Below are 22,128 nucleotides of genomic sequence, written 5' to 3' on the forward strand. Positions count from 1 at the left end.
ATTTCATTCTTTTTTTAAAAAAAAAACTCTCCCTCCTACCTGGCTTTTGACAGAATATTGACTAGAAACCAGAAGCCCATTTTTGCTTAGCCTTAAGGGCAACTGTTTACAGAGTCGCAGTGTTACATAGGTTTACTGTGTCGTATGTCTGTGTAACACTGGATTTGGATCTTGTATTTAGCTGCCAGAAGTGACTGTGATGAAGTAGGAGAGATAAACTGATAGATTGGCTGCCAGAAAGATGTTGGGAATCAATCAGATAAACAGGGCAGAGAAATAGCTTGCTGTTTTCTAGTGATAATAAACCAGTGGCCTCTGGTCCCTGCATTTTTAAATGTAATTGCTGTGGTAATAATCTCTAAAATAAGCAAATGAAAAAACATCCTGGGAGGTTTTTTAATTGCGATTGAGATATCCTTTTCCCTGTTGCAATAAAAATGCATCTTAAGGAGGTGGGTATTTTTTTTAAAATGTGTTTTACTTCTTAGAATGCCTACTTAAGTAAACAAATGAAAATTAAAAAGGAAACTATTTTCTTAGGAATTTATTCCCCCTTTTCTACCCTCCTAATGGGTTTAGCTATTTAATTTGGTGAAATATCTACATAGTTATATGTGCCAGCCTTATAAGATAATTACTTAGATGGCTTAAAAAAAAAAAACAGGTTTTGAAATCAAACTTGTATTATTGGTGTCTAGTTTAGGATAATCGTGTTTATTTTAATATCTTCTCAAAGGCTTTTCACTTGGAAGATTTAAAAAATTTTCAACTCTACTGTAGATTCCTGGTTTTTAGTGGTGTGTAAGAAGGGCTTACTTCTAGGATTATCATTCTGACCTTTTAAAAAAATTCTATTTCTTATTGCCTCTCAGTCCATTGCTTCATAGTCACTTAAGACTTGAAGACCTATTATGAATTCCAAAATCTCTGTGTTACTGCTGATGGGCACTTTAACATGTGTCACAATATTTAAAAAGAAAGGAGAGTAATTTAGAGTTCAGATCAAGTCAGCAGTATAGAGTAAGTTTCTGGGCCTAATGGGTGACTTTTTATCCTTTGACTTTTAGAAATCTGGCTCTAAATGTGCTAGCATCTTATATATAGGCTTATCACTGCATAATAAAAATAGTTTTAATTGTGGGGAAAGAAGGATGAAGCCTGTACTTTTAATTCTATATAACAATGAATTTTGCCTAAGCAAGATTCTCTCTTGTAGGAGATTATATCCGACGAAGTTAACCATACACTTTTGTCTTGTTGTGGGGGTAGGGTGACACTGATTCCGTTTTGCCACGGACCTCTTCCTCCCTGACCTTTTAAAGATTCTCCATTGATATCGATGGGGTGGACAAAACTAATCATAAAACGATGAAGGGAACGTTGCTCCCACACATTGATCCATTTGAAATGAACTGTAGGACAATAAGTCTTCCTAATGGACTCTGTTCTATACTATAACCCTAGCCACCTTTTTGAAAGATATATAAATATGAAGGGGTTAACATGAATTCAGTCATGCTCTTGCCACTGGGTTGTGTCTTATTGATTGTAGTTTTAGAGCTGTAACTGTGCCATTCAGAATTCCTACTGTGCCCTTTTAAAATCAGTATTTGGAGATGATGAATAAATGAGTTGCTTTCTTTTCTCTTCTAGCTTCTCCGAGAACTTATAGAACGTAAAACCAGTTCCTTGGATCCTAATGATCAGGTGGCAATGGGCAGGTAAATAGTTAGATATATCTTACTCTTCATCCATAGAAGCTTGTATAACTTTTCTTTTCCTTTGAGCCTCCTTAGCCCACACACATCACTCAAAGGCAGTGATTGATTTAAATTATAAAGCTTTATTCCTTTAATAGAAACCATTGAGACAAAACATCAGAAATTGTCATGCAACTTGGGGCTCTGTTACTCCTTTGGGAATTTGTAAAGAGAGTATAAAGTGTGCATATGTATTCTGTTTTTGTTGTTGGATTTAAAAATGGTTTCCTTTTGATTTCAACTGTGATCTTTTCTATCTACTAACTTACCAAAGGGTAAAGAGCAACCACTCTAATTAAGTGCTGCCGCCTGTCAGAATTTGGCCTTATGTCACAACAGATCCCTTGCTCATAGTCAAATCTGCTTTGTTAAAGCTATCCCAGTTTGAGACCTCCATCTCTCACGTGAAACATTCAGTACAATTAGAAATTGGAACCAGTAACATTGCCCAGATGTCAGACTAGAATGCAAAGTAGTAAAGTGTGTGTGTGTGTGTGTGTGTGTGTGTGTGTGTGTGCGTGCGTGCGCGCGTGCCTGCCTGCCTGCCTCATCCTAAGGGTGGAAAATAAAAAGGGCCTTCAGAGTACAGCCTAATGAATAGTATACATTTAAATAGCCATGAGCCATGATTTGAAAAAGCACAGAAGGAAACAAAAGCTTGAAAAGCCAGAATGGGATTCTGGGCAGAACAGCATTTAGGGAAAGCCAAAGAATGTAGTACAAAATTTGTGTTGATGAAATAATTTTATTCAAGTAAATATTACTTGAAATTTAGGGTAATGTGTCATGGTATTTTGTGTATGTCTGGAATATTATGGAGAACTATTCACTATAAATTTAACATGATAGAGCAGAATTACATTTAAGTGGTGATTATATTATACATTTATCTGACTTTACAATAAAATAGATTATGGTAATTAAGATTATATTAAGATTGCAGTAATTGGATTTTGCTAGATTTTTTTCAGATGTCTAGTTTTCATTGTGTAAATCAGGTAAAATGACTACCTTATTTTTTCTTTCTTTTTTTTAAAACATTTGTTCCCACCAGCAATTTATGAAAAACTTTCTCAGTTAAGTACCCTTAACTTGAAAAATTAACTCCTTAATAGTATTTCCCATCAAAAATGAAAACCAAATTTATTGTTTTCTCAACTTTGTCTCCTTTTTTCAGTAGGCAATTTAAAAAATTGTCAGTGTGATATTTAAAATTGGATATTAAAACACCTGGATATGAGAAAGAAAAATTTACATTTAAAGCATATCTGCATGTAAATCAGTTAGCAACTGGAATTTTAGAAAAATTTACATGATTGAAACATTTCAAGAAAACACAGCATCTTTACTAAGTTGACTTTTTATAAACCCTGGCAAATTTAGCACCTATTACAACTACTCCCTATGTAGTAAAGATCATTATTAGCCAAATTTCCCATAGAAGTTAATAGTTTGCCTTTTGTTTTTTTATAGTTGTCAAAATGCTTCTCAATCACTTTGGTCACCAACTATCTTGTAGAACAAGTTGAGGGTACAGATTTTTTTCTTTAGGGTTCTTAGAATGGTTACCATTTGTTCTTCTGTATGTAACACAGTTTCTGCTTATGATAATGCCTGACCTTTGCTGTGGGTGTTACAGGCAGTGGCTGGCCATCCAGAAGTTACGAAGTAAAATTCACAAGAAAGTTGATAGAAAAGCCAGCAAAGGAAGGAAACTCAGGTGAGTTGTAACTTTAGTATCTTGAAACATTGTCTCTGTGTTTTTGCCATTATTTTTGTTACCATTGTCCTGATAACTCTTTACATTGATGATGAAGAAAGAAGTCATGGTTCTTTGATACTAATTTTCTTTTTATTTTTGCTTTGTTTTTCTTGAGGCAATTAGGGTTAAATGATTTGCTCAGGTCACATAGCTAGTAAGTTTTACATGTTTGAGGTTGGATTTGAACTCGGGTCCTCCTAATTCCATCTAGCTGTCCTGGTATTGACTTTCTGAACCTCTGCATCCTCAAAAAGGAGCAAAAAGACTTAATATGACTTAGTTTCTCTCGGTCTAAAGTGGTGATAGCAATTCCTGATACTCTCTCATCACATTACATGGTTAGAAGAGATAAGTACAAAGGCATTAAGAAAAAGACAGTAGAAAAAGATTGTCTTTGGAGTTTTGATGAATATAGGATATTAAAGTGCCTTTATTATCCTTCTTAGAATAGTATGTTCAGTGTATAGTGGAGGAGGTATTTGATTTGGATCTTGGAAGATCTGGTTTCAAGTTCCATTTAAGATACATATGACTATGTATCTTATGACTGGGCCATCCATTTAACCTCTCTGTGCCTTGGTATCCTCATTTGTAAAATAATGAATTTGGACTTGATGGCCTCTATGACCTAAGCTCTAAATCATTTGTTCTCAATCTGGAGTCTATGTATGTGTGTGTATTTTAATATGTTGATAACTGTATGCTAGTATAATTGGTTTCTTTTGTAATCTTGTGTATTTTATTTTATGTGTTTAAAAACATAATTTTGACAACAGGTCCATAGGTCTCACTAAACTGTTGCCAGAAGGGTGCAGGGCACAAAAATGGTTAAGAACCTCTGCTTACGGCCTATGATCTTCTGCTCATTGCCTTCGTTTCCTTGATTTCTGGGTTCCATGTACTTACACAATATGGTAACAAAATATTTTCAGTTAGAAGGCAGTGAAGTCCATACTATTGTGCTTGTTTGCATGGAACATGTGTGACAGAAAATTTTTAAAATTATTATTTACTCAGTGTTTTAAGGAAAAGTAGAGATTTTAGTCACTAAGAAATCCCTTGGTTCTTTAAGTCATCACTTAAAAGGATTGCAACTGAAGGAAGGACCAGGGGCAAGAATTGGAATGGTTAGGCTTTTCAAATCAAATATTTTCAGAAAATGAGTTTTTCATCATAGATATAAACAGACATCAGCTCAGAAGAAGTCACATATAATTCAGAAGGTCCTTTGAGGAAAGGTATAATCATAGTGTTTTGGAAGGACTTTGAGAAGCTAGCCAGTCCAATTTTCCTGCCTTAAGGGAGCAGCTACACTTTGACAAATGTGAATCCATTCAATTTTTTAAACAGCTCCAGAGCAGATTTAATAACCATTTTCAAGAACTGTTACCAGTATCTACCAACTAACTCACCATTAGGAAGGCATCTCTATATCTAACCTAAATTCTTTTTGTTGTAGTTCTTTCTTTCAAGGAAATAGGAAGCATTGGTTGTATTTCTTCCCCTTTTACCTCCTCTTTTTTTCTTTGACTCCTACTCTTACCTCCCTCTTCCTCCCCTTATACATACACATTAATCCTAGCTTTAGGGGAACAAGACTAACCTCTTTCTACATGATAGCCTTTCAAGTATTTAAAGACTACATTACATATTGTCTCAAAATGTACTTATCTTCTCCCTAAAGTACTTTTTCAAGCTGAATATAACTAGTTTCTTCAACTGATCATTTTATGACATGGTTTCTAGTTGTCTCATTCTCCTAGTAACTGTCCTGGATATGCCTCCTCATGTCAGTTTAACTTCTGAAATGCCCATAATTTTCAAGATGTGGTCTGCTCAATGGTAGAGTGTGGTTGGAGTATCACTTCCTTGTTATGGACATTCTATTTCTATTAATGAAACGTTGTATTTCTCTTTGTATGGGTCCTGAACTAACTGCCTTTTCTTCGTGTCCTTTGGGGCATAGAGATTTTTTCCTTAGTTTTTAGAGACCAAACCTTTAGGACACAAAATCTGGTAAGTTTTGTCAATGTAAACAGCTTTCCAATATGGGCCCAATAATGTCCTCTGAGAATCAGGCTGACTAAATTCAGAGAGAACTATCAATAGAAATTTGGACTCTAGATGATAAATTTTCCATGGTAAAGCACAAAGCTAACTACTGAAACTATTGATACTGACAAAAAGGGGGGAGGAAGACAACTGTAATTGAAGTTTACACCTTCTTGCATGTTTAAATTGACATTGACATTATTAGTTATCACTCTTTTGGATATTGTCATTGAGCCAGGGGAGCCATAATGACAGAATAGTAGGAAGAAGGAGTAAACCCCCCCTTTTTTTTCCCAACTTATCTTCACTTCCTACCTCGCATACCTCATACAGCCAGATCTAGAAAATATACTAAACTGAATCCTGGTAAGGAAATCTGAGGTGGGTGGGGTGGGGTGGGATGGGGTGGAGGGGGCATAAATTTTCCCTGCTCAGATCAGTATAGAGATACAGTCTACAGGTACTGGGGTTGGAGCCTGATCAGGAGTGTGCCAAATAGAGCATTCCAGTGCAAAGAGAGGCTGTGCATCAAGGCAAAAATAGTTTTTAGATCCAGCTTAAAGTTGAGTGGGGTATAGGAGTGGAAAAAACAATCTATTAGTTACCTTCTAAAAGAAACCCCTAAATGAAAATTTCTGGGAACTAAATTATAGCCAATAGTCAAGAGTTTCCCAGTCAAAGAAAAATATTGCAGTCAGCTTCAAATAAAAGAGCTTAGAGTATAGTATTACAGAAAACAAAAGATATAGATGCTGGAGTTAGCTATTTTTGTTCTGTCCATGGTAGAGAAAATAGAAATATAATGGGAACTGAGCTCTTGAAGTTTCCTTTTGTGGGCACCATTGGTCCAGGCAATCAGGCAATTGTTTTTCCTCTTTCTTTACAAAACATAGCAAAAGACCCCTTTTTGTTATCCTAAACATTTTAGACAAATTTTAACTCATTCTGAGCTTTAAAGTTCCTGACATCCTGAATAGACCATGTTGTTATTTAATTTTTTTTTAATTTAAAGCAGATTTTACTTATTTACAATCAAGTTCTTTTGGGATTGGAGACTTGTAACTGGAAGTAACTTTAGAGGTCACAGAGTCCAGCATCTCTGCCTTGCAGATATGATAAGTGAACCCCAGGCCTTTTAACTCAACTCTAAGACAAGTTTTGCAAACTGCAGACAGAAGTAGTTCAGGAAGGAAGCAAAATAAAGTGCATATTAGATGGTGACAACAACAGTTGTCTTTAGAGCCCATCTGCATGCTGTTTTTTTATATGCACTTTCACCTACCTACCTTTCTTACTTTCATCTTTTCTTGATGTCTTTCTTGACTCTGAGTTCATTGGTATTTCCTGTGTAGTTACGGTGATATCTTTGGAAATATTTTCCTTTACATCTTTTGAAGAATATCATTCTTGGGGAAAGTCTTGTCCCTTTTCACTGGACTTATTTTGTATTTTACTTTGTATCTGGTTTACAATCCTTATGTATTATTGGGGTAAAGAGACAGCTTAACATTTTGTGGACATTTGTAAGTTTTTTTGGTTTTGTTTTTTTTTTTTTTACACATATAACATTGTATATTTTGAAAAAAGCTTAGAACAACAGGAAACTTCAGGTGCTTTAACAAATAAATGAAATATGTAAATATAGTTAAAAATGAATAAGGGTGAAAAGCTAGAGTTATAAAAATTCAATTAGACTAAGTCAAAAAATGGAAAACTTTTTTTTTAAGTAATTATAACTTTTTATTGACAGAACATATGCATGGATAATTTTTTACAACATTATCCCTTGCACTCACTTCTGTTCCGACTTTTCCCCTCCCTCTCTCCACCCCCTCCCCCAGATGGCAAGCAGTCCTATACATGATAAATATGTCTTAGTATATCCTAGATACAATATATGTGTGCAAAACCAAACAATTCTCTTGTTGCATAGGAAGAATTGGATTCAGAAGGTAAAAATAACCCGGGAAGAAAAACAAAAATGCAAACAGTTGTAAGTTCTTTTGACTTCCTTTTTGAATTAAATGCATTAAATCAGAGCTTCTGAAATTTTTTCCACTTGCAACCCCTTTTTCAAGCAATTTTAACATGATCCCAGGCATATAAGTATATTAAATACAAATCAAGCATTTACTGATAATGTCATAATTTCCCGACCTCTATCTTCACTTATACAACATCATACAGAGTTGCAACTCATAGTTTTAGAAGGTTTGTATTAAATAATAAAAAATATTTAAAATACTTTGTCAGTTAATAAAAGGTTCTTTTATTCTGGACAGTTTTCTTTAAATTGTCTTCTAATATTTCTAAATATTTTAGCAGTTTTGCTGATGGAGAAAACAAGATGAGGTTAAGTAATGTCTTTTCAGGGAATATGAAGTTTGGGTGACTGGCTGAGGGCATTTTAACAGAAATGTTCATTTGATAGAAATGTGCGTTTACAAACTGTTTGCTGTGTTTTAGGCATTGAGGATAACAAGATAAGCAAACAAGATAATTCCTGTCTTCAAACTTACATTCTAATTTGAGAAAATACTACATAAACGGGAACTTGAAGCTGAAAGAAAGAGTTGGTATATAGAAGCAGCTCACTGTTTAGCAAAATAGAGACTTGACTCTATACGTGATAGGGCAAAGGCTTATCTATCAGAACTTAGGATAATTCTCAGGGAGTCTTCATTTCTAGGAAAGAAGAGTTGGGGAAGTTCCATCTCTGAACTGGCTGGAGTTCAAGAAACATAGTTTGGATATGGTAGCAAGAAGTGAGGTGGAAGCTTAGTTTTAGACAAGGGGCAGAACCTCAGAATAAATTGCAAGTTTTCAATAGAGAGGAGACAGGGTTGGTGGGCAAAGTTGGTAGCTAGAAATCCATTTGGAGAATGGATTTGTCCTTGTATAAGTTATTTAGGCTCTTGGGTGTAATCAGAATTTTTTATATGTAATCATATCCTTATATTGGTTCTTTCATTAGAGTGTCTTCATTTGCTTTACATGTAGAAAATATTAAACATCCTTCCTTTTAATAAAGATATAATATATTCCACAAAGATTTCTCTGAAGATACAGTTTTTCTTGTATTCTCAAGTTTTTAAGGGTGGAGGTAATGATAGATTATTTCTTCATGAGACTAATCCCAGTGGGGGCTAGTGAAATAAAGCTCAGGTAGTATTTCAGGATTCTTGAATGCCTTTATTATTCAGCCAACCCCACTGGTGAGATGTTGTATTGAGTTCTAAAGTACTGTCAGTAGGTAGCCTTATTGGTGACTATTGAGAATGATCTAGATGTGAGACAGTTGGGGTGGGGTGGGGTGGGGAAGGCGATTGTTTTTTTTCCCAGGATTAAGAATTTAGTACACTGTCTCTACTGGACCTGTTTCCCAAACAGATCTTAAAGGAGGGAAAGAGACTCACATGTGCAAAAATGTTTGTGGCAGCCCTTCTTGTAGTGGCAAGAAACTAGAAACTGAGTGGATGCCCATCAGTTGGAGAATGGTTGGGTAAATTGTGGTATATGAATGCTATGAAATATTATTGTTCTGTAAGAAAGGATCAGAAGGATGATTTCAGAGAGACTTGGAGAGACTTGCATGAACTGATGCAAAGTGAAATGAGCAGAATGAAAAGAACATTTTAGGGGCAGCTAGATGGCACAGTGGATAAAGCACCAGCCCTGAAGTCAGGATGACCTGAGTTCAAATCTAGTCTCAGGCACTTAACACTTCCTACCTGTGGGACCCTGGGCAAGTCACTTAACCCCAATTGCCTCAGCAAAAAAAAAAAAAAAAAAAAAAAAAAAAAAACAAACCAACCAAACAAAAAAAACCATTATACATTGCAACAACAAGATTATAAAGATCAACCTTGATCGACGGGGCTCTTTTCAACATGAAGTAATTCAGGGCAATTCCAATAGACTTGTGATAAAGAGAGCCATCCTCATCCAGAAAGAGAACTATGGGGACTGAATGTGGACCGCAGTGTAGTATTTTCACCTTTTTTGTTGTTGTTTGCTTGCTTGTTTTTTCTTATTTTTCCCCCTTTTGATCAGATTTTTCTTGTGCAGCATGTTAACTGTGGAATATGTTCTAATATGTATAGAAGAATTGTGTCTGTTTAACCTATATTGGATTATTTGTTGTGCGGGAGAGGGGGTTTGAACCCAAGATTTTGCAAGAGTAAATATTGAAAATTATCTTTGCATCTATTTTAAAAAATTAAAAAGCTATTTAAAAAAATAAGTGGCTATCAGTTATTCTCTCTATTTTACCACCAAGCTACTACCAGAGTCTCTTAGTTCATGTAATGTGTTTCTTTTTCTATGTTAATAGTTACTAATGTGCTGCTTGTTTGTTTCCTATTTTATTTAGGTATCATGTCCTTAGCAAGCTGCTGAGCTTCATGGCACCTATTGACCACACTACAATGAATGATGATGCCAGGTGAGTAATAGATTAATTATGTGTCTCAAATAGCTTCATGACAGCTTGATATTGACCTGTTCTACAGCCTGTCGCCCTCTCCATTTCTTCTTATCAGTTAACCATTTGTCATTGGCATCATAGTAAGAGTCCTTGCGTCATCTCTTAATGCAATCTAGCTGAACCCTGACTCCTGTAATTCCTGTAAAACTAACTTGGGAATTTCCATAAACTTGGGCTGCCACTAGGGGCTTTGTACCTTTAATCCAGTAGTCCCAGAAAAATAGAACTCTTTACTAGGATGAAGAAAAAGATTGTGGGATCATAGATATTTGCTTCATGCTGTGTGGGCTTTACCTACCATTCCCGAAGAAAACATTGAATTTGAAAGAGATAATCATCATCACTTCTTATTTTGGGGAGGTGGTAGACAAAATCATTTTTCCCCCTGAGGCAATTGAGGTTAAGTGACTTGCCCAGGGTCACACAGCCAGGAAGTGATAAGTGTCTGAGACCGGATTTGAACTCAGGCCCTCCTGACTTCAGGGTTGGTGCTCTATTCACTGCATCATCTAGCTGCCCCAAAACCTTTTTTATTTTTTTATAGAGATAGTTCAGCCAAATTTTTCTCCTACTTAGATTTTATTTTTTACATTGAAGTATATATGTACATGGCATAATACTGTTTCTGCTGCAGAAGATTCAGCTCCATCTCCTTCCATTATCTTGTGGAAAAGATAATTTTGTATGTTTATTTGGAGATACTTAATTAGCTAATTGAAGAGAACAAACAGTTGGCTTTTTCCAGCATCTTAAGTTCACAATCAGGATTCCTTTAGAACTGGTTTTGAATGTACCAAAGAGGTAACTCCTGACCTCACTATGACTTCATATGAGCTCTGCAAAGTCATTGTTGGTTTCCTCATTCTGTAAAAATAAAAGAGCAATACAGATACATCACTTTATCTGTGAAGGTGTTATAGAATGGTATATTCTTAGTAACCTCTCCCATTTAAGATGTACAGAGGACTTGCTTCACAACACTGCTCTGAGTTAAATAATACAGGTAGGAAATTCTGTTTTCCAGATGAGGAAAATAAAACTCAGAGTGGTTGTCCCTAGCCCAGAATCACATAATTAGTAAGTGACAGAACTTCCCCTTCAGGGTGTTTGACTGTCACTTTTCTTTTCACCACATTGTTTCAGGTGATATCAGTAGTTTTAGCCCAATGTAGGTCTTAGTGATTCACACTGATAGAAAATATTCCCTCTTTCTCATATGACATTAATTTTGCCATAGGGGATATTCTGAATGATGTCAACACTAATTACCAAATGGTAATGAGGAGTAGCAACAAAATAATTTGAAATTTAAAACCAAACTCTTTTAGATTTAAACAATGACTTCAGTAGTACTTTTAGAACCATGTTAAAATTTATTTCTACTATTTTTAGTCATATTTTTTCTTGGTACTTTATCATAGAAATGAACTTTGTAGTATTTGGCAATGAGATTTAGAAACAATTCCCTGATATGTAGTCTTTATGGAAGCAAGGTTATAGCCCTTGAATGGAGTGTAATTGTTAGCCACATCATTTTTCCACAACTGATTTATCCAGTCACAATTAAAAGATTTTGTAAAAAGCCTTGTTTTATGATGATTAATTATAGCTAGGCAACTTCTGTATGTGGAGTTCCACCAAAGTGCACCTCATTTCCATCACGGCTCTGAAGGAGGCAATGGCATGTGTCCATGGCTCCATCACTGTGCAGCCAGAGTGGGGAAGGCCTGGTTGTGTGCGAGTTGTGTGGCCCACCACAGGCCAGGCTGGGCCTGTCAGGGAGCAACTCCACTGTTAGAGGGTTCTGGTAGAATTAGAGCTGGAGGGAACTTGGAAAGTCTTCATTATATGGATGAGGAAACAGGTCCAGAGAAGCAGAACCCCTTGTGCAGGAACACTGCAAGGGGCAAGGCATGCATCCCAATCCACTGGCCCCCGGCCGTGCCCTCACTATTGGGCTGTGCTGCATCTCTTCTACTCTGTCCCGGGTGCTAGTGAGTCAGAATTGTTTGTGACGTCACCTACTACCAAGTCAGAGAAATGGGGAGCTTACTGCATTGAAGTGTTCCTTGAATTGGCCTTATTTGTACCCATTGGACTTTGCAAAGTACTTAAGTGTATCATTCTTTCAAAAAATATATAATTGAGTTTCACTATGTGTAAGCTGCCACACTAGACTTATTTTAAACACTGGGAATATCTGTTGTGAATAGCCATCTGTGAATATGGGTAGGTAGTTTAATGTGATTCATTTTTATATCTCAGTTTGCCCTTTGTCTTCACAATGGAAATTTTCCTCTTTATCTCTTGTATCAAAACTTTACCCTTTCTCTTGCCATGTGCACATTAATACTACAACTTGATTTCCCAGTTCTCTAACTAAAGCTTATTTTTTCAAGTGGTTGTTCATTTTTGTTAGCTTTATGTTCTGGAGGTGTCTTTTTGTAATAAAGCATATGTGTGATTTGTACAATTTTGGACATGCCATTTAAGAGCCATTTGGTGACCCTGGCAGAGCATGGGGAGTGATTGGGCTTTGCCTCTGTGCTTGCTGTTGTTAGGCCAGCATCTCTCTGAAAGCAGCAGGGGCTTCCATGGTCATCCTGGTTGTCGGACTTGGCTCTCCATGTGATCTTCTTCATTCTTGGCATGGGACAGTCCTCCCCAGGGATCCTTTATTTGCCCTTCAGAATTTTCAGGTGAGCCGCAGAGACAGAGAGTTATCTATGGACTAAGGAGGGAGTTTGCTTCATACCCTCATTACAAAGAGTCTCTCTAGGGACTTTCTGCCATTTTATTGGTTATTAGGTTAGTTCCTACATTTCTTGAATGCTTTATAGAGTCTTTTGGGAGGAAGAGCAGGGCACTGGGGCTGCTGAGTTCTTTATTATTTCTGAGTATTGGAGTTATTTCTAAATTTATTCAAGACATTAGAGGACAGAGTAGATAGTATAGATGCTAAGAATCAGGAAGTGGAATGAAAAGAAGGTTGTTTGTCAGACAGACCAGTGTGAGTATAAAGTAAAAGTCCAGAAGCCTTCTTTTTCTTGTGGAGCTGAAAGGAGACAGTCTAGGGGTGGTACTAGTCAGACCACTTTGCTTTGAGGCTTACTCTAAGACTAAGAAAGATGTTTAAACTTCCTGACTCTCAATGTGCACATCTGTATAATGGGAGTGAGGAAAACTTTACCGACCTCAACCCACTACATCAATGTGAGCAGTGCTTGCTATTGTTGCTGCCATTTTTGTTGTAGTAGTTGTTAACATGAAAAACTTTGTGGCCAGAAAACGATCAGATGATTTTTCCATAGGTTTTTTTGGAGATATTTTCTAAAGGTGGTATCTTTTAGAAGTATATTAAAGTGCTAGTCCCTCTCTATTTACCCCCTGATCTGGAGGGGGATATGAGGAGAGGAAATTAAGCACGTTGGTACCAGATGGAAAGGGTTGGAAATCTGGTGGTATCCACTTCATAGACAAAAGAGTCTTAAACAGGTATTTAAGACTCAGCGCTCAAGCAAAATGGCAACATTCTCTGCTTGCAGGCAGCAGTGGTAGGAAGGAATGGCCAGTTAGGGACAGTTTGCTTATGTGCCAGTGAAAATGGTCTTCCAGACTAGCAATTACCCAGTCATGGTTTAAGGATCAAAAGTAAGGTTATAATATTGTATTTATTCTTCTACTATCCTATTTTTCTGAAACTTAGATTATTAGTTATTTGTAAACTTGTCAGCCTTTGGAGTTAAAATTTTTTTTTCTTTTTCCCTTGTTACCCTTATAATTGTCTCATTTTAATTCATTCAAAATTTGTTTTATTTTCAATTATAAATTCTCTTTCTACCACCCATTGAGAAGGCAAGAAAAATAAAACTCATTACAAATATGTGTATAATCTAAAACAAATTTCAGTATTAACCTTGTTCTCCTTCCCTCCCCCTAAAAAAAATACACATACATACATACACGCTTCAGTCTCTGTTTTGGGTCCATCAGTTCTCTTTCTGGAGGTAGATAACTTCATGAGTGCTTTGGATTTGTGGTTGTTCATTTTGTTTATCAGAGTTAGTCTTTCAGAGCTGATTTATTTGTTTTTGTAGTATTGCTTTTTGTTGTGTAGTTTTTTCAGTTGTGTCCAACACTCTGTGATCCCATTTGGAGTTTCCTTGGCAGAGATACTGGAGGGATTATGAGGAAAGTGAGGCAAACAGGATCAAGTGACTTGCCCAGGATCACCCAGCTAGTAAGTGTCTGAAGTCAGATTTGAACTCAGATTCTCCTGGCACTGGGAATAGCACTATATCCACTTAACTGCCTTCAAGTCTTAGACACGACTCTCCAGAAATTAGAGATGTTATTGTCCAATTGTGTTTGACTCTTTGTGACTTCGTTTGGGTTTTTTTTTTTTTGCCAAAGATACTGGATTCAGATCAGGTCTTCTTGATTCCAGGCCAGGTGCTCTATCCCCAGCACTACCCAGCTGGTCCACAATATTGCTGTGACTGAATAAATTGTTCTGTTGATTTTGTTGACTTCATTTACATCAGTTTACATAAATATTCCCAGTTGTTGGTTTTTTTCCTGAAACTGTTCCATTCATCATTTCTTACAGCAATAGTATTTCATCGCATTCACATACCATAACTTGTTCACCTATTTCCTAGATTTTCCCATATCTTCCAATTCTTTCCTGCCACAAAAAGATCTGCTATAAATTTTTTTGCAGTTAGTGTCTGTCTGTCTCTGTCTCTCTCAAATATTTTTCCCCCTGAGGCAATTGGGGGTAAGTGTTGCCAGGGTCACACAGCTAGGAAGAGTTAAAGTGTCTGAGGTCAGATTTGAACTCAGATCCTCCTGACTTCAGGGCTGGTGCTCTAATCACTGCACCTTCTAGCTGCTCCCCCCCTTTTTTTTTTAATCTTTTTGTGGGAGAAACTTAATAGTTGTGTTGTTAGGTCAAAGTATATGTACAGTTTAATAGTTTGAGGGCATAGATCCAAATTGATTTCCTGAATGGTTGAAATACTTCACAGCTCCACAACCAGTGCATTAGTGTACCTATTATCCTATATTTCCTCCGTTTGTTATTTTGTTTGTTGTTGATCTTAACCAATCTAATAGATATGAAGTAGCATATCAGAATTGTTTTAATTTGTATTTTTTCAGTTATTTGTAATTGAGAGTATTTTTTCATATGGCTGTTGATAGTTTTACTTTCTTCCAAGAGCTTCCTGTTCGTCTATATCTTTGACTCTTTATCAACTGGGAAATATTATTATTGTAAATTTGACTCAGTTCTCTATATATTTTAGAAATAAAATCTTTATCAGAGGACCTTGATACAAAGATTTTTTACTACTTTCTTTTCTTCTAATTTTAACTACTTTGGTTTTGTCTATGCAAAAAACTTTAATTTTATGTAATCAAAATTATCCATTTTGCTTTCCATGAACCTCTTTATATCTTATTTGATCATTTTTACTGTCTCTTTTTTAAGAAACTGCTTTACTTCTGATCATTACTCTCCCTTTTATTTCCTAATACCTAATTCCTCCCCCACCCTGACTCCCCTTCTCGTAAGCCCTTTCCCTTCTGCTTCTCTATTGGGTAAGGTGAATTTCTAAATCCATTTGTTTGTGTGTGTACCTGTATTCTTCTTTGAATCAGTTCAGATGAGAGTGCATTCAAATGTTGCCCACTCCCTCCACTTGTTGTATATTTTTTTCCTTGTATGCCCTATTAATGACATAATTTTCCCCATTCTTCCTTTACTTTCTCCCTCCCTCCCAAGGTATTTCTCTTCTTTATCCTACCAGTCTTTTGAGATCATTCAAAAGTAAAAAATTAGAGATCTAGATTCTCTGTCAACTTAGACTCTAAAACCCCTAGTGATGATAAGTTCTAAGAGGTTACACGCATCATCAAAAATGTAAACAGTTTAACCATTTTTTTAGTATCTCAGGATTTCTCACATGTAAAACTCCATATAGAACTCCAAAAAGTGAACCTTATAAAAAGACAGAGAGGCTATCACTCCGGCAACTCAGAAACAAAACCCCAATAAATTTTATAATATTAATATAATAAATTATAATTTTTTATTTTCAAAACACATGCATAGAAAATTTTTCAACATTGATGCTTGCATAGCCTCGTGTTCCAAATTTTCCCCTCCTTCTCTCCATCCCCTCCCCAGATGGCAAGTAATCCAATATATGTTATACATGTTAAAATATATGTTAAATCTAACACATGTAAACATATTTTTACAGTTATCTTGCTGTACAAGAAAGATCAGATCAAAAAGGAAAGAAAATGAGTAGAAAAACAAAATGCAAATGAACAACAACAAAAGAGTGAGAATCTTCTATTGTGATCTACATTCAGTTCCCACAGTCTTCTCTCTGGATATAGAGGGCTCTCTTCATCACAAGATAATTGGAATTGATCTAAAACAGTGTTGAAAAGAGCCATGTCCATTAGAATAATCTTGCTGTTGCTGTGTACAAAGATCTCCTGGTTCTCATTTCACTCAGCATCAGTTCATGTAGGTCTCTCCAAGCCTCTCTGAAATCATCCTGCTGACCGTTTCTTACAGAACAATACTATTCCATGACATTCATATACCATAATTTATTCAACCATTCTCCAATTGATGGGCATCTACTCAGTATCCAATTTCCCACTGGGGATAAGAACATTTGCAAAATTAAATATTCTCAAGATCAAATGAGATAATATTTGTAAAGCATTTAGCAGAGTGCCTGGCAATAATTGGTATATTATAAATGTAATGGAATATTACTGTTGCATAACAAATGATGAGCAGGCTGATTTCAGAAAAGTCTGGAAAGAGTTACATGAACTGATGATAAGTGAAATAAGGAAAACCAACAGTAATAACAAGATTATGTGATGATCAACTGTGATGGACTGGGCTCTTTTCAACAATGAGGTGATTCAGGACAATTCCAATAGACTTGTGATAGAGAGAGCCATCCTCATCCAGAAAGAACTATGGGGACTGAATATGGATCAAAACACAGTATTGTCACCTTCTTGTTTTTTATTTGCTTGTATAGTTTTTTTTCTTGTATTTTTTCCCCCTTTTGATCTGATTTTTCTTGTACAGCATGACAACTTTGGAAATAGGTTTAGAAGAATTGCACATGTTTAACCTGTATCAGATTGCTTTTTGGCTGGTGATGGGGAGAATTTAGAACAAAAGGTTTTGACAACTATCTTTGTGTGTATTTGGAAAAACAAAATTTTATTTTAAAAGAATTTGAGCTCATTCAATTTAAGTAAAATGGACTAAAATTTGACACTTCTCTTCCAAAGTATGGAAGACCCAGGTAGGGAGTCTTTAAGGCTAATGCTCACTAGCTCCAAATCCATTGTTGTTTTACATCTTGAGTTTTAGAAAAGAAATGTACACATATAATCCAACCTTGTAAAGTGCTTTGTCAACATCATTGCCACGTTGTTCTTGTTGTGATTTGGAATAATAGGATTTTTGCAGGCAATTTATCTTTGGCTTACCATTTTATGTGTGGTTGTGCACCCTAAACCTTGTATTATATTGCCACTTTTTTTGTAGATATTTGCTCAAATGAGATGAGCATATCCTAGTCTTGTAAGTAGCTTTACCATCACTTGCCACCTCCATCTCTTTTGTTTTTTATACAAATTGGCACTTGCCAATGATGAAATGATGTCTTGATAGAGTTTATGAAAATAAGAAGTTCATCATTTAATAACCCAAGATGTATTGGGTGGTGTGTCACCACTGATGTTGTAAAACTTGTAAGGGGCGGGGGAGAAGGGGGGAGAAGGAGAGAGAAGCCCTTTAAATATACAGATGTTTTCTCTGAGGCTTCTTATCTCCCAAGAAGACACTGGTTATTCTGACAGGTGAAACAAGTCTGGGCAAATATGCAACATTGATCTAATCAACAGGGAACAAGAGCAATATTTTAACTGGTGCTACCTTTTAACAGCATCATTAAGAGCTCTCATTACTCTTTTATTAGAGGTTCCCTCTCTTTCTTATCAGATTACAGAATGAGCATAACTCATGGCACTGATTTGATCTCTTGTTAAAGAGGATTACAGCTTTGCATTAACTCGGATTGACACAGTTTATAATTCGCTTGTTGATACACGGACTGATGGTGTCACATGTTTGACCCCCCAGCAGTGCTGTGGGAAAGGACCCCCATACATCATCATTAAAGATGGCATTCAGCACAGAAATGGGAGGCATGGGGGCCTGTTCACTACTTATGTCGACAAGGACAAAGGAGACATTGAAACTTGGGGTAGATGTTGAAAAGCGAGTATTCCTCTTGTTTCTTTTTGTCTTTTCTCCCTATATGATTGGTCACTGTACAATTTCAAAGAAGTTAAGTGTGCAACTTGGTGTCCTGGTGCTCATCTGGAAGTGGACTAAGAAAGGTGGTTTTAAAAAATGAACATTGTGGATCCAGGGCAGAATAAAGCTCTTTCTCAAAATGGTGGTCTAGAAGAAAACCTTCATTTCTTCAGCTATAGTGCCAACACTTCTTCAGAGTCTTCTGATTTTTTTTTCTTTGTTGAAGCCATCTCCCAGTCATAGACTGTTCTTTTCATACCTCCATCTTTAAGGAGCATCCTTTTTTCTTTGAAAACCCAGCTCAGATGCCATCCCCTTACTGAGGCCTGGGCATCCAGCCCCCAGTCCTTGCTCCTCAACTTTTCTAAACCACTTGGATGCATGTCTTCTTTGCTCTTATCATCTACCTTGTATCATACTTATAGATACTTTATTTCCTCTGATTAGATCATAAACTCCTTGAGGGCAGTGGCGGTGTCATTTTTCATCTTTGTTTTGTCAGCTTCCCTCTCAGGGCCTTGAATGTAGTTCTTTGAGATGCTGAGAGATGATATCTCCTTGATGACTATTTCTCTCAGCGATGCAAACTCTCCATGCATTCTAGGTGATTTTTGACAATTTGCTCTCATAAACCCTTCACAGAGGCTCCTTTCCAACAATCTGAGAACCTTCTGAATTTCTGAACAGTAAAGTGGATGAGACTGTGTGTATTTCTTACTTTTGTTCTGTTACTAGCCCATTTTATGTATGTCAATGACCTTGGCATGTTGCAGAGAAATAGTATATTCTCTCTCTCCCTTTCCCTTACTGTTTCATCTGCAGAGAAAGAGGGGAAAGACTAATCAGTTGGTCCTTAATTTAGATCATAAACCTACATAACTAAATCTTGACTTGATCTTTATTAAACACTATTGCCAGGCACTCTGCTAAATGCTTTACAAATATTATCTCATTTGATCTTGAGAACATTTAATTTTTCAAGTGTTCTTATCTCCAGTGGGATACATCTCCAACTAAACTTTCCCAAGTTGATAAGATTGGACAGGACAGAGTATGACAGAGAAGATAGGCTTCTCCCCACTCAAAAGTATATCCTTCATGGCAAGAAATTGGATACTGAGTAGATGCCCATCAATTGGAGAATGGTTGAATAAATTATGGTATATGAATGTCATGGAATAGTATTGTTCTGTAAGAAACGGTCAGCAGGATGATTTCAGAGAGGCTTGGAGAGACCTACATGAACTGATGCTGAGTGAAATGAGAACCAGGAGATCTTTGTACACAGCAACAGCAAGATTATTCTAATGGACATGGCTCTTTTCAACACTGTTTTAGATCAATTCCAATTATCTTGTGATGAAGAGAGCCCTCTATATCCAGAGAGAAGACTGTGGGAACTGAATGTAGATCACAATAGAAGATTCTCACTCTTTTGTTGTTGTTCATTTGCATTTTGTTTTTCTACTCATTTTCTTTCCTTTTTGATCTGATCTTTCTTGTACAGCAAGATAACTGTAAAAATATGTTTACATGTGTTAGATTTAACATATATTTTAACATGTATAACATATATTGGATTACTTGCCATCTAGGGAGGGGATGGAGAGAAGGAGGGGAAAATTTGGAACACGAGGCTATGCAAGCATCAATGTTGAAAAATTTTCTATGCATGTGTTTTGAAAATAAAAAAAAAAAAGTATATCCTTCAAACTTTTCACTAGTTAGAGATTCATTTGTTAGAAAAAGTAGAATTATCCCAGACCATAGGGGCAGCTAAGTGGAACAGTGGGTGGAATACCAGATCTGGAGTCAGGAAGGTCTGGATTCAAATCCATCCTCAGATAATAAGTGACTGACATTCACTTAATCTCCCTCAGTTTCTTCATCTATAAATTGGGTATAATGATAGCAACTACTTCATAAAGCTGTTGAGATGATCAAATGAAATAATGTTTGTAAAGAGAGTTAGCACAGTACTTGTCACATAATAAGTACTATATAAATGTTAAATTGTTATTATTATTATAAATGTTAGCTATTTTCATCATCTGTTTGCCCCAGTTCTTCATCTATAAAATGAGCTGCAGAAGAAAATGGCAAATCATTCTAGTATCTTTGCCAAAAAAACTTCTTTGGGGTCACAGAAAATTGGGCAGACTGAAACAACTGAACAACAAAATTGTCATCATCATCACTGGGCACTCATTTTTAGTTTAGTTGCTTTAATCAACTACAATTCACTTTTGCCCAGACTGCTAGCTTGATACTGTCAGTAAAGAAGTGATAGACAGAAGTTTAACAACTTGCCTAGTTAGTAAGTGTCTGAAGTAGGTTTTGAATTCAGAGCCAGGGTCCTCTTCACTCTAAGAGGAACTTAAGTTAAGAGTTAAAAACTTGCGTTTATGGGGGTTTTGTTTCTGAGTTGCTGGAGTGATAGCCTCTCTGTCTTTTTATAAGTGTTCACCTTTTGGAGTTCTTTTTTGGTTCTTTTAGGGGACTGAAACTGGTTGAGTTTTTCTAATTAAAAATGAACTTCATCATTGACTAAAGGAGGAAAAAACCATTAAATAAAATTAACTTGCAAATTTAGGAAGCATGGTGACATATTAAAAAATATGCCTACTCTAAACCATATGTAACAGTAGGCCAATTGTCCCTGACTCACTCTGAGTTATTGCTTCTTAGGAGTTAGAATACTGATGGAAATGGAATTTTGATTGGCAAAGGGAAGAATAATATGAGTCACTTTGGGGAAGGATCAGAAAGATGGCCCAATGGTTGAGGTCTGAGAGGAAATATGAGAGAACTGGACATCCCAGGGAGAGTGAGAAGTAATGGATACTTGATGATGGCAGAGAAGTGGTCAGAGGACCACATAGACCAGGCTCTTCCCAGCTTTATTGATGATTCTGGCCAGTGTACACTGGCCCTGACCTTAAGGTGGTGACACCTGCTGCAGCTGAAATTAGGAGTCATTCTGAAATCTTATTTACCATTTCCTTGACCTAACTTTGCTATCCTTGAAGTCACCATTTTGCAATGCCATGTAATTTGTTCTCTAGTCCTTTCCTTTCTTAATAGTTACTCTGTCCCTAGAGTACCCCAGTTTTTTTGGTGATAGTGGAATGCTCTGAATCTTTTTAATAGTGAAAATTGAGGTACATGAACTGGCACACAAAACTAGTGATAAAACTCAAATTTCCAAACTCCTAGTTCTGATCTGTTTTCACAAGCATGTATTTACACACACATATGTATGTATATAGATGCATATTATATGACTGTCTTACTATATTATTATTTTCTTGCTAAAAAATACCAACTTTATAAGGTGGGCGCTTAAGAGGCTTCTGTTGCAAGCTATAATCTTATGGTATTAGTTGTCATCAAATTTCTGTACTCTTAAATTTGAAATAAATATTGAATTCTAGTTGCATCTGGCCTTATTATATACCATTTCTTTGGCATGTACATTATTTACCTAGCATATTATAGCTCCTTCCATTGGAGGTTGGCATTCTGTGATCATGGTCTTACCAGGAACTCATTATCTGACCATGAACAAGCAGAGACATTGTGGTAAGGTTGAGAAAATCTGGATTTGGATTCAAAAGGCCTGGTTTACGGTTCTGGCCACTTAAGTGCTTAGATGACTTTGGGCAGACTTGATCTGCCACAAGCATTTATTAAGTGC

The 22,128-nt window shown here is 36.2% G+C and overlaps 1 protein-coding gene across 1 annotated transcript in view; it reads left to right on the forward strand.

Moving 5' to 3' along the window:
- AATF (apoptosis antagonizing transcription factor) overlaps nt 1-22,128 on the forward strand; it is a 95,122-nt gene that overhangs the window by 55,458 nt on the left and 17,536 nt on the right. The window contains exons 9-11 of the mRNA XM_031966545.1: nt 1,654-1,721; nt 3,400-3,480; nt 9,947-10,018. Of these exons, the coding sequence (XP_031822405.1) occupies nt 1,654-1,721; nt 3,400-3,480; nt 9,947-10,018 (221 nt within the window). The remainder of the gene's footprint in view (nt 1-1,653; nt 1,722-3,399; nt 3,481-9,946; nt 10,019-22,128) is intronic.

This window comes from Sarcophilus harrisii, chromosome 4, assembly GCF_902635505.1.
Source record: "Sarcophilus harrisii chromosome 4, mSarHar1.11, whole genome shotgun sequence".
NCBI classification, from domain to species: Eukaryota; Metazoa; Chordata; class Mammalia; order Dasyuromorphia; family Dasyuridae; genus Sarcophilus; species Sarcophilus harrisii.